The sequence below is a fragment of the Rhinoraja longicauda genome, chromosome 17 (assembly GCF_053455715.1).
Source record: "Rhinoraja longicauda isolate Sanriku21f chromosome 17, sRhiLon1.1, whole genome shotgun sequence".
In the NCBI taxonomy this organism is placed as follows: domain Eukaryota; kingdom Metazoa; phylum Chordata; class Chondrichthyes; order Rajiformes; family Arhynchobatidae; genus Rhinoraja; species Rhinoraja longicauda.
The window spans coordinates 4,322,160-4,336,223 of NC_135969.1; the positions used below are offsets into that span (position 1 = coordinate 4,322,160).

Below are 14,064 nucleotides of genomic sequence, written 5' to 3' on the forward strand. Positions count from 1 at the left end.
TGTTCGGAGTTACGGTGCGGATTCTCTGACATCATAATGGGGGAAGCTGTAAAGGGTGCAGGGAAGATTTACGAGGATGTTGCCAGGACTCGAGGAGTCTGTGCTACAGGGAGAGGACTCTATTCCTTGGAGTGCAGGAGATTGAGAGGGGATCTTATAGTGGTGTATAAAATCATGGGAGGAATAGATCGGGTAGATGCAGAGTCTCTTGCCTAGAGTGGGGAAATCGAGGACTTGAGGACATAGATTTAAGGTGAAGGGGAAAAACTTTAGTAGGAATCTGGGGTAATTTTTTCACACAAAGGGTGATGGGTGTATGGAACAAGCTGCCAGAGGAGGGAGTTGAGGCATTGACAATCACGATGTTTAAAAACAGTTAGACAGGTACATGGATAGGACAGGTTTGGAGCGATATCCGGCCAAACACTGGCAGGTGGGTCTACTGTAGGTGGGACATGTGTGGGCAAGTTGGGTTGAAGGACCTGTTTCCACTATATGACTCTGAGTTGAACACCCAGGGTGAGAACCTAAGAGGCTGGTCTCCCCCACCCCCAAAACATACTACATACCAAAAAATAAATATGTGCATAGGAGAAGAATCCAATGTCCATCTGGCAATAGGAGTACCAACTATCGCACTCCCAAATACGGGACAAGGTGACGTCACTGCCCTGCGCCCCACGTGACATCACCCAGCCATCGGCCACGTGCTCCCCTTCCACCAATGGCGGCCGCCCAGGCCGGGTGGCGGGATGCTATGCAACCTCCATTAGGCGGCGTCTGGGCATCCGGACCTACACTGTCCGGACCTACACTGTCCGGACCTACACTGTCTGGACTTACAGTGTCCGGATCTACATTGTCCGGACCTACACTGTCCGGACCTATAGCATCTGGACCTACAGCGTCCAGGCCTACAGCGCCCCCCAGGCCTAATACGGGACAAGGGCGGCCCCATACGGGACATACCAATTTACCCCAAAATACGGGATGTCCCGGCTAATACGGGACAGTTGACAACCTTATCTGGCAACATCTTAGCATTAAGGCCTAGTTTCCAAGGTCTGACCCATATTGTTCCCAGATGTATATAAGAAATTGAGTGTTACATTGGTATTAGATATATGTTGCATGGCAAGTGATGTTACTGCTAATCATCCAAATTCTTGTGCACAGACTAGAGGTCACAGCCTCAGAATTAAAGGACGTTACTTTAGGAAGGAGATGAGGAGGAATTTCTTTAGTCAGAAGGTGGTGGAATCTGTGGAATTCTTTGCCACAGAAGGCTGTGGAGGCCAAGTCAGTGGATATTTTTAAGGCAGAGATAGATAGATTCTTGATTAGTACAGGTGTCAGGGGTTATGGGGAGAAGGCAGGAGAATGGGGTTAGGAGGGAGAGATAGATCAACCATGATTGAATGGCGGAGTGGACTTGATGGGCTGAATGGCCTAATTCTGCTCCTATCACTTTGGATCTTATGATCTAGTTGAATGTCTCAAATATACATAGTTGAACCTAGACTGCCAGAACAACCATTTTGCTCTCAATGCTAGCATGACCAAGGAGTTATTGTTAACTTCAGGAAAGGAAAGCTGAAAGACAATGCACCAGTCTTTGTTGGCAGGACAGTGTTGGAGAGAGTCAACAGCTTCAAGTTCCCGGTTGCAAACATCTCTGGTGAGCTGTCCATTGCAAATTAATGCAATCGCAACAAAACACATTGATGATTCTAGATAGACACAAAAAGCTGGAGTAACTCAGCAGGACAGGCAGCATCTCTGGAGAGAAGGAATGGGTGACGTTTTGGGTCGAGATCCTTCTTCAGACATCAGCGGTTCCTACCTACACATATCAATGACTACCTCTTCAGAGATGTGGGGAGATTTGGTATCTCACCAATACTCTATTGAACCTCAGCAATGGTGGAGAGCATACTGACCGGTTGTATCGTGGCCTTATTTGAAAATTCAAATGCTCAAGAACGGAGGAGGCATAACAAACAAAAAAACCCCACTGCTGGTTGATAGTTCATCACGGGTACTGACCCCTCACCATTGAAGTCATCTACAGGAAGCACCCCACACGACCCTGCATGTGCGGCCATGCACCCTTCTTGCTGCTATCAGAAAGGTGATACAGGAGCCCATGGATCAATCACTCCCGGCAGGTTCAGGAACAGCTTCTTCCCTTCAACCATCAGGTTTTCCAACAACCCAGTAAAACCTTAACCACAACCTTCCTCGGCCACCTCAACTCTATCGGACCACCACCGACTTTGCGCCACTGTGCTTGCTCCAAGTATTTTGGGTTTTGCACTATCGTTGTCTGGTTTACTTAGAATAACGGATACTTTATTGTATATTGTATATTGATACTTGTTATTGCATCTAATATACCTGTAATATATCTCTTCAAATTTGAGATAGGACAGGTTGCGACGAAAGGGATAAACTCTTATCCTTAAGACTTCCCTTCAAACCAGATTTGTAACAACAGAACTCTTAACATGCACACAGGTGCTTCTGCAATGCTTTGTAACTATATTGATATTTTTACTAACTAATTAGCTTTTAAAAAAAACCTTTTGAATTTAATCTATTCCATATAAACAGTTACAAATTAAGGTACACAATCTATTTTGGAAAAGCTTCTGTATCCTTCATTGTAGCATTCATAATTTTAAATTACACTCAGAATTATTTTAATAAAGATTTTTACATTTTAGGCAGATGTTGCACTTTTTCTGTTGGCCTCACAGAGAATCCAGTGTAACCATGTGGAGCCCTTTGTAGATTGTACAACAGTACATGTTACTACTTTATCACATTGTTCGGTTCAAAACTCTTTGCATTTAAAACAATGAAAATAACTTTAACATGAATTCATTTAAAACACCCTTCTTTTTTCATTTGGTGCATTTCTATTCCCTTGAAAAATTACTTGGCAGCAATAATTTTCAACACACCTTTCAAATTATTCAAAAGATTTAGTACTGGGTCTAAAGTAATAAAGACTAACCATTCATATTTTGTGAATTTGAATGCCCAGAATTAAACCCAGTTGTACAATTAAAAAAATACATCTGGACTTTTCTCTAAAGGGAAACAGAAATCTTTTAGTTAGACACTTGGCAAGTGAACAGAGATACCTGAAATAATGATTGTTGACGGTAGCAATGTTTCAGTTAAAGCTTCAATCTTATTCATGAAAATAATGATGAGGCGATACAAAGAAACACAAAGATACACACAAAGAAAAAAGATCATTAGAAAAATGTTAAAATGTGAATACTCAAGGCATTATATTTTAAAATTCCTCACAATTCAATGGACAAATTCTGAAAATAAATTTCCATTAAGAACCAATTTTCGGGACAGTCAAGGGATTCTTCAGGTGCAATCCAAAAGAAGATTATTCTCGCTATGGAGAATATCCTTTTCCTAAGCATTTGCTTATTGGAGTTGGGTGCTATTCCACAAACTATTGCTTTGACGATTGGCGAAGGCATCATTCGTGATCGTCATTTGTTAAGACTAGATAATAAAACAGTGCCATGGATAAACAGCGAAGGATGAGCTGGTTTGTCAGTGATTCAGGGCGAGGATCTCTAATACAGGTCTTTGTATATTTCTTGCAGGAGTGGATGAAGACTCATTTCTGCCTCCGTTTTTCTGATTGTGTGCAGAAGTTGCACATGCTCAGTAACAATCTGTCTGAGGTCAGTCATTTTCTGAAGCAACTTTGCAAACAACTGCGGTGTGTCAGGGTGGTTCATCTTAAGCTGAAGGGCAAGTGCTTGTAAGATGCTGTCTTGCAAATCTTCTATTGGTTTAACATTTAGCAGTCCAGGCCGATCTAGAGAAAAGGTAGAGTTTCATCTTCAAATTATAACATTCACAGCTTGCATTTATTATCTTTTCACAGCACAAATTGTTTCACGGAAACGTCAAAGGAACATATCAAATAAAACAGAGCACATAAGGAACATTAGGACAGATGACAAAAACCTTATTTAAATGGGAAGAAAACGTGTCAGGGAGACAGAAATGCAGAAGAAAGAAATTCCATAACATGGAGCAGAGTCTGAAGTGAAAACCTGGTGCATTCCATCAATAGACAATAGACAATAGGTGCAGGAGGAGACCATTTGGCCCTTCGAGCTGGCACCGCCATTCAATGTGATCATGGCTGATCATCCACAATCAGTACCCTGTTCCTGTCCTCTCCCCATACCCTCTGACTCCGCTATCATTAAGAGCTCTATCTAACTCTCTCTCGAAAGCATCCAGAGAATTGGCCTCCACTGCCTTCTGAGGCAGAGAATTCCACAGATTCACAACCCTCCCTGTGAAAATGTTTTTCCTCATCTCCGTTATAAATGGCCTACCCCTTATTCTTAAACTGTGGCCCCTGGTTCTGGACTCCCCCAACATTGGGAACATGTTTCCAGCCTCTAGTGTGTCCAATCCCTTAATAATCTTATATGTTTCAATAAGATCCCCTCTCATCCGTCTAAATTCCAGTGCAGACAAGCCCAGTCGCTCCAGTCTTTCAACATACGACAGTCCCGCCATTCCGGGAATTAACCTAGTGAACCTACGCTGCACTCCCTCAATAGCAAGAATGTCCTTCCTCAAATTTGGAGACCAAAACTGCACACAGACCTCCAGGTGCTGTCTCACTAGGGCCCTGTACAACTGTAGAAGGATCTCGTTGCTCCTATACTCAACTCCTCTTGTTATGAAGGCCAACATTCCATTGGCTTTCTTCACTGCCTGCTGTACCTGCGTGCTTACTTTCAGTGACTGATGAACTAGGACACCCAGATCTCGTTGTACTTCCCCTTTTCCTAACTTGACACCATTCAGATAATAATCTGCCTTCCTGTTCTTACCACCAAAGTGGATAACCTCACACTTATCCACATTAAACTGCATCTGCCATGTATCCGCCCACTCACACAACCTGTCCAAGTCACCCAGCAACCTCATAGCATTTACATAGAACTTAGAACGGCACATGAACAGGCTGTTCAGCCCATAATGTCCGTGCTGACCATGATGTCACATTAAACTAAGCTTCTCTGCCTGCACATCATCCATAACCCTCCATTTCCTGCACAATCCTGAGGAGCACCTTCAGCTCTTCAGTTCCACCAAGATGCAGTACAAAACGCCACAGGAGATCCCTTTTCCCTGTGGCTATCAAAATGTCCGACTCCTCCCCCTTCTGTCATGGGGTAGACTGACTCCCCCACCCCTCCCTAATCTTTGCACCACATCCCCAATCCTTTCTACTCATCACTTTAATTTCATGTTTCATGTATCTTGTGTTTTGTGACTGTTGGCAGATCAATTTCCCTCCTGGGATAAATAAAGTTCTATCGTATCGTATCGCATATCCACGCGAAATAAGGGTTCATCCAGGATTTGAACCCGGCTCCTTCACACCCAAATCGAGGATCGTACCCCAAGACTAACGACCTACTTTATCTTCAAAGTTGATAATCAGTTCCCTTTCAAAAGACAATTCTCAAAGAAAATAGGCAATAGACAATAGACAATAGGTGCAGGAGTAGGCCATTCGGCCCTTCGAGCTAGCACCGCCATTCAATGCGATCATGGCTGATCACTCTCAATCAGTAACCCGTTCCTGCCTTCTCCCCATACCCCCTCACTCCGCTATCCTTACGAGCTCTATCCAGCTCTCTCTTGAAAGCATCCAACAAACTGGCCTCCACTGCCTTCTGGCCTCCACTGTCTTATAATTTTCACATTTTCTTTGATTTGGGGTGATGGGGTGTAAATCGATCTTTTGTTGAATGATGTGAAGACATATTATTTCCACTGGTGGGAGAGTCAAGGTCATAGCCTCAGAATTAAAGGACATTCCTTCAGGAAGGAGATGAGGAGGAATGTCTTTAGTCAGAGGGTGGTGAATCTGTGGAATTCTTTGCCACAGAAGGCTGTGGAGGTCAAGTCAATGGATATTTTTTTAAGGCAGAGACAGATAGATTCTTGATTAGTACGAGTGTCAGGGGTTCTGGGGAGAAGGCAGGAGACCTTATAATGCATGAGCAAAACTCCAAATCTGAAGTTTGATTCACTGATGTAGCTATTCTTAAAATTGTGCAGAAGAGTAGAGATTTACTCCACATGCTAAACGTGCCAAAACATAGAGAGAACACCTGGATAGTGACATGGCATACAAATGACATCTGGTTTTGTAATTCAAAGATAATCTCCTGAAAAAACAAAATGATTGAACGATACGGGAAATAACTTCAGCAAAACACAGTGGGGAGATGATTTCCTAGATTTAGTTCTAAACAAACTTAAAATGAGAAGACATTGTCGTTTAGTTTAGTTTAGAGATACAGCGCGGAAACAGGCCCTTCGGCCCACCGAGTCCGTGCCGACCAGTGATCCCCGCACACTAACACTAATCTACACACACTAGACACAATTTTACATTCACAAGAACACAAGAAAATAGGGGCAGGAGTAGGCCAACCGGCCCCTCGAGCCCGCTCCGCCATTCAATACGATCATGGCTGATCCTACCCCAAACCCCTTCCCACTATCGCCCTTCATCCCACCCAAAAGAACCGTGTGATCTCCTGGGAGAGGCGAAAAACCGGATAAAAACCCAGGCCAATTTGGGAAAAAAATCCGGGAAATTCCTCTCCGACCCCAAGCTAGGCGATCGAAACTTGTCCAGGAGATTACTCAGGTCTTACTATACTAACCATAGCTCATGTCCACTTCCCTGCCCGCTCCCCGTAACCCCTAATTCCCTTGTCTATTAAAAAACAATCTATTTCTGTTTTAAATTTATTTAACGTTCCTGCATCCACAGCTCCCTGAGGCAGCGAATTCCACAGACTAACCACCCTCTGAGTGAAGAAGTTTCTCCTCATCTCAGTTTTAAAAGAGCCCCCTCTTATTCTAAGACTATGCCCCCTAGTTCTGGTCTCCCCGATCATCGGAAACATCTTTAGCGCATCCACCTGATCAAGGCCCCTCACGATCTTATACGTTTCAATAAGATCGTCAGGATTCGTACCAAGCCAATTAACTTACAAACCTGTCCATCTTTGGAGTGTGGGAGGAAACCGAAGATCTCAGAGAAAACCCACCCCGGTCATGGGGAGAGCGTACAAACTCCGTACAGACAGCACCCGGGTCTCCGGCGCTGCATTCGCTACCGCTGCACCACTGTGACTGCCCTTTTATGTTTTATGTTTTATGAGGGAGAGAGAAAACGGGAAATTATAGACCAGTTAGCCTGACATCAGTGGTGGGGAAGATGCTGGAGTCAATTATAAAAGAAGAGATTGCAGAATATGTGGATAGCAGTAACAGGATCGTTCCGAGTCAGCATGGATTTACGAAGGGGAAATCATGCTTGAAAAATCTTCTGGAATTTTTTGAGGATGTAACTAGGAAAATGGACAAGGGAGAGCCAGTGGATGTGGTGTACCTCGACTTTCAGAATGTCTTCGACAAGGTCCCACATAGGAGTGGGCAAGATTAGGTCACATGGTATTGGGGGTAGGGTACTGACATGGATAGAAAATTGGTTGGCAGACAGGAAACAAAGAGTAGGGATTAACGGGTCCCTATCAGAATGGCAGGCAGTGACTAGTGGGGTACCGCAAGGCTCGGTGCTGGGACCGCAGCTATTTACAATATACATTAACGACTTAGATGAAGGGATTAAAAGTAACATTAGCAAATTTGCGGATGACACAAAGATGGGTGGCAGTGTGAACTGTGAGGAGGATGCTATGAGGATGCAGGGTGACTTGGACAGGTTGTGTGAGTGGGCAGATGCATGGCAGATGCAGTTTAATGTGGATAAATGTGAGTTTATCCATTTTGGTGGTAAGAACAGGAAGGCAGATTATTATCTGAATGGTGCCAAGTTAGGAAATGGGGAAGTACAAAGAGATCTAGGTGTCCTTGTTCATCAGTTACAGAAAGTAAGCATGCAGGTACAGCAGGCAGTGAAGAAAGCTAATGGCATGTTGGCCTTCATATCAAGAGTTGAGTATAGGAGTGAAAATTTTATCAAAATTGAAATAATATTTCAACAATAAGCATTTACAAATGTGGCCTCTCTATTTGGAGGATTTTCTCAACGTATACATCATCGGACTTCGTCCCAAGACCATTGCATTGGAGAGAGCAATAAGCTTGTAAGGCAACAGTAAAAAAGATAGAAATTTACGATATGATAAACAGGTCCCTGGTTCCTGTATAGGAGCAAAGAGGTCCTTCTGCAGTTGTATAGGGCCCTAGTGAGACCGCACCTGGAGTACTGTGTGCAGATTTGGTCTCCAAATTTGAGGAAGGATATTCTTGCTATTGAGGGCGTGCAGCGAAGGTTTACTAGGTTAAGTCCCAGAATTGCGGGACTGTCATATGTTGAAAGACTGGAGCGACTAGGCTTGTATACACTGGAATTTAGAAGGATGAGAGGGGATCTTATTGAAACGTATAAGATTATTAAGGGATTGGACACGTAGGAGGCAGGAAACATGTTCCCAATGTTGGGGGAGTCCAGAACCAGGGGCCACAGTTTAAGAATAAGGGGTAGGCCATTTAGAACGGAGATGAGGAAAAACTTTTTCAGTCAGAGAGTTGTAAATCTGTGGAATTCTCTGCCTCAGAAGGCAGTGGAGGCCAATTCTCTGGATGCTTTCAAGAGAGCTAGATAGAGCTCTTAAGGATAGCAGAGTCAGGAGGTATGGGGAGAAGGCAGGAACGGGGTACTGATTGTGAATGATCAGCCATGATCACATTGAATGGCCGTGCTGGCTCGAAGGGCCGAATGGCCCGCTCCTGCACCTATTGTCTATTGTTTGTTTAGAACTAAAATGACAATGTCTTCTCATTTAAAATACAGTTCAATACCCTGCTCTGTATGTGGGAACAAGAATGAATCTTACGGCGCAACCTATCCAGGCATTCATTTAAATTATGCTTGAGTGGTAGGTTAATCCGTTTACCAGTGTTGCGAATTCCTTAATAGCTCTGTGCAACAAAACTCCATCAATCTTAGTTATTATTTTTTCAGTCCAGGTTTTCCAGGTGAAGAATTCAGGCTTTCTATTTTACTTTGTGTGGAAACAGTAATGACAACGAGAAACATTTTTTAGGTTTATGAGGAGTCAATTGAAATGTAAGAATTACCCTTCAAATGTTATTATTGTTGTTACTTGTGGACCTGCTTGCCACGGCGATCATTAAATCCTCTCCTAAGATTCACGGCATGAGGCCACATTGCCACACCACATGACACTGAAGGTTTGTTAGGAACTTTCTGAGACAAAACATATTGTAACTGCAAACTATCCAGTAGGTCAACCTAGTGACCTCGGGGGGGCACGGAGTCATAGGGGTGGGGTGGCTGCCTTCCAGCGCCAGCAGTCCCTGGTTCAATCCTGACCACGGGCGCTGCCTGTGCGGAGTTTGTACGTTCTGCCCGTGACCACGTGGGTTTTCTCTGACACCTTCGGTTTCCTCTCACATTCCAAAGACGAACAGGTGTGTAAGTAAGCTGGCGTGGTATCTATAATACTAAAACTCTCGTTTGTAATCTTGTTTGTGACCGAACTTCAGCCAAAACGGTGCACGATAGCGCGACAATTTTAGGCCCACTTTACTCACTGTTGTCACTTTAGTGATAATGCAAGTAGTTTCATTGAAATCGGTGTTATGGTTTTAAAGTTATTCACATTTTAAAATTTAAAAGGGGGGGGGGAGGGGAGGAGGAGGGGGGAAGGTGGGAGTGGGTGAGAAAGGAGCGGGGAGGGGGGGTTGAGGAGAGAGGGGAGTGGGGGGGACAGGGTGCTGCACCAATGCAGGAGAGGTTTGGGCCCAATGGGTCCACTTGGTCTAGTAAGTGTATAAACTGTCCCTAGTGTTTGTAGGTTAGTGTTAATGTGCGGGGATCGCTAGTCGGTGCGGACTCGGGGGGCTGAAGGGCCTGTTTCTGCACTGTATCTCTAAACTATAATTGAAAGCCGGCAATGTGGGTGTTTTGTGAGATCTATGATTGATTCATCTTCCTTGATGTTTTCCCCCCCACCATAACCAGATGATCATGAACAGGCATGTCTCTAAGAAATTTATGTTAAGACTGTGGCAAATTTTGAGATTATTCAAAATGCCTAAACAAGAATCCCATTCAACAAGAAACTATTCATATTTATATGGGTTCTATTTAAAATATTCCATGTTGCCCAAAGTAGATGTGAGCTGATAAAAATCAGGATCATGATCTTATGCTGGTGAAATTGAGAGTTTAAAGTGCGAGTCCCTCTGGAAAGATGGTGTGTGGCCAATCCTGAAACATCTTACAGGACACTTTTGTTCAGAGTGTTTAGCCGCCAGTCTTAAAAAGTCTGCATCTGTACAGGGAAGAGATTAACAAATCGAAAATACCATTGCCTGAGAAAATCCAGTGAATATCTGTCGTGGACATTCACAAAATGCTGGAGTAACTCAGCGGGACAGGCAGCATCTCTGGAGAGAAGGAATGGGATTCCAGAGATACTGCCTGCCCTGCTGAGTTACTGCAGCAATTTGTGTCTATCTTCAATTTAAACCAGCATCTACAGTTCCTTCCTACACAATATCTCTGGTGGATCAGGATGCAAGTGACCTGCACATACCTGTTGTCATTCCTGGATTTCATTGGTTTTGCACCAAAATAATTTAATGTGATTGCATTTAAATTGAGCCCCAAGCAAAGGCTTAGCTCAATATGTTTTAATTATCCAAGAACAGACAAGCTGAAGATTTCTCTGATTCGATGTGAATAGCTAATCTTCAGACAAGATTATTTGTATCCCTTAGCTCTACACACTGTCTCCAAAATAATGATGACAAGTAAATAATCCTTGCTGGGAATGAATGTAACAAGCTGCCTAGATCTTTCCAGATACGCCATTACAGAGGTATTGACAAGTTCTATAACGTTGCTCTTAATATTGATTCTGAGCACAAAACTAAAAACCAGTACCAAATGCAACCATCATTTCACTACAAAGTCTTCATGAAGAAATGGCCCATCACATGGAAGCAGAGATAATATAACATTCATAATACTTTCAGTATTCATTTCTGCAATCTGGGCGGTGGTGACGAACAGTTCCATAGACCCGGGTTCGATCCCGACTGCGGGTGCTGTCTGTACAGACTTTGTACGTTCTCCCTGTGACCGCGTGGGTTTTACACAGGTGCTCCGGTTTCCCCCCACACTCCAAAGACGTACAGGGTTGTAGGTTAATTGGCTTAGTGTAAATGTAAAAATTGTCCCGAGTAGGTGTAGGTTAGTGTTCGCTTGCGGGGATCGCTGGTCGGCAAGGGCTCAGTGGGCCGAAGGACCTGTTTCCGCGCTGTATCTCTAAACTAAATAAACTAAAAATCGCCATGAAACAGGTGCAATTAGAATTTTAACAGATCCATTCATTCATCGTTTTGCTAAATCCTGCGAAATACAGTTTAGTTTAGCTTAGTTTAGTTTAGAGATACAGCGCGGAAACAGGCCCTTCGGCCCACCGAGTCCACGCCAACCAGCGATCCCTGCACACTAACACTAGTCCCACATAGATTAGGGACAATTTACATCTATACCAAGCCATTTAACCTACAAACCTGTACGTCTTTGGAGCGTGGGAGGAAACTGTAGATCTCGGAGAAAACCCACGCAAGTCGCGGGGAGAATGTACAAGCTCCGTGTAGACAGGCCCCGTAGTCAGGATCGAACCCGGGTCCCTGGAGCTGCAAACGCTGTAAGGCAGCAACTTACCGCTGCGCCACCGTGCTGCCCACTCTACCATCTTCACATTCAATTGAATTCATTTTCATTTTCATCAGGCTCAGAAGGCAGAGTGGGTGGTCAGTTTAAAAAGTGTAATAACGATTCCAAATATATTAGCATGTAACTAGGTGCACTATTGAGTTAATGGAGTAAGTAGAAAGGGACTCCTTTGACCTACCCGGCCATGCCAACAGGTTTTATAACTGGGTGAGCCCTCTTTTGATTGCACTTGGCCTACATCTCTCTAAACAATAGACAATAGACAATAGGTGCAGGAGGAGGCCATTCGGCCCTTCGAGCAAGCACTACCATTCAATGTGATCATGGCTGATCATTTTCAATCAGTACCCCGTTCCTGCCTTCTCCCCATACCCCCTGACTCCGCTATCCTTAAGAGCTCTATCTAGCTCTCTCTTGATCTCCCCGTGACATTTGGACAAACATTTGACAGACAGCACCCGTAGTCAGGATCGAACCCTGGTCACTGGCGCGGTAAGGCAGCAGCTCTGCCACAATGTCACCTTGATGCCCATTTCTCCTGCACAAAGCTGTGCTGGCTTTCCCTAACGGGCCCTTGCTTTTCCGCAAATGCTGCTCGATGCTGTCCTTGAGAATCCCCTCCAGTAACGTACCCACCACTGACGTCAGGCTCCACAGACATTAGTTCCCTGGCCTGACTTTACAGCTCCACTTAAATAAATTTACATTGGCCTCTCTCACTCCTCCAGTACCTCCGCCCGTGGCTAAAGATGATGCAGATCTCTATGCCAGCGGGGGGCCAAGCAATTTATTTCCGAGCTTCCAACAATGTCCAAGGATACACTTGGCAAGACCCAGGGTATTTAGCCATCTTAATAATCTTTAAGGCTGTTAGCACCTCCTCTTTTGTAACTGGATATGGCCCAACACATCACTACTCATTTCCTTCAATTCCTTCACATCCCTTCAGCTCTGTAAATACCGGAGAAGTATTCATTTTACGCCTGGCACACAGTAACTCCTGCAGCTCAACATGTAGACGACCATGCAGATGATTAAGGGAACCTATTCTCTCCCTGGTTATCCTTTTGCTCTTAATGCACATGTGGAATCTCTTAGGACGTTCCTTGATCTGGTCTGCTCGAGCTATGTTGTGTCCTCTTGTTGCTAGGGTTGCCAACTTCCTCGCTCCCAAATAAGGGACAACGGGTGACGTCACCGCCCCATGCCCCCACGTGACCTCACCCAGCCAGCGGCCACGCGCTCCCGCTCCACCAATGGCGGCCGCCATTGGTGGAGCGGGAGCACGTGACCGCTGGCCGGGTGAGGTCACGTGGGGCGGTGACGTCACCCGTTGTCCCTTATTTGGGAGCGAGGAAGTTGGCAACCCTACTAATACGGGACAAGGGCGGTCAAACTAATTTAGCCCAAAATACGAGATGTCCCGGCTAATACGGGACAGTTGGCAACCCTACTTGTTGCCCTCCTAATTTCCCCTTTAAGTGTACCCCGCCATTTCCCACATTTTGCATGAAACCTGCATAACTAGCACATGCCACCTTTTTGTTTCTGACCGGAACTTTAATATCCCTCCCTCGTCGGCCAATTGTCCCCAAACCTGCCAAGCCTTGCCCTTCACTCTAACGAGCACATAGTCCAGTTTAATAGCCCACCTCCAGTTTAAATTCCATTTGGAATATTTTGGAGGACCAAGAACTAAGAACCCCAAGAACCCCCTACCTTCCCAATTTCACTTTTAAGACACTTTAACATATCACGGTTCAAGTAGAATATATGTGCAAAGGATAATATTTACACTCAATTAGTCTCAAATATTCGAGTAAACAGCTGAACTGTGAACCAATTTCCCTCCTGGGATACTGTAAATAAAGTTAGAAACATAGAAAATAAGTGCAGGAGGAGGCCATTTGCCCTTCGAGTCAGCACCGCCATTCATTGTGATCAGGGCTGATCATTCGTATGTCCCATCGTCTCGTATCGTATTGCACCGTGAAATAATGCTGGCCCAATATAATTAGATTTAGATTTAGAGATACAGCGCGGAAACAGGCCCTTCGGCCCACCGAGTCCGCGCCGCCCAGCGATCACACACTAGGGACAATTTTTACATTTACCCAGTCAATTAACCTACATACCTGTGCGTCTTTGGAGTGTGGGAGGAAACCGAAGATCTCGGAGAAAACCCACGCAGGTCACAGGGAGAACGTACAATGACAGCGCCCGTAGTCAGG

At 44.6% G+C, this 14,064-nt stretch overlaps 1 protein-coding gene across 2 annotated transcripts in view; it reads right to left on the reverse strand.

Moving 5' to 3' along the window:
• Positions 1-983: 983 nt before the first annotated feature.
• Positions 984-14,064, reverse strand: part of pparg (peroxisome proliferator-activated receptor gamma) — a 119,296-nt gene continuing 106,215 nt past the window's right edge. For both annotated transcript variants that reach the window (XM_078413980.1, XM_078413981.1), the window contains exon 7: positions 984-3,856. In XM_078413980.1, the coding sequence (XP_078270106.1) occupies positions 3,609-3,856 (248 nt within the window). In that variant the 3' untranslated portion in view covers positions 984-3,608. The remainder of the gene's footprint in view (positions 3,857-14,064) is intronic.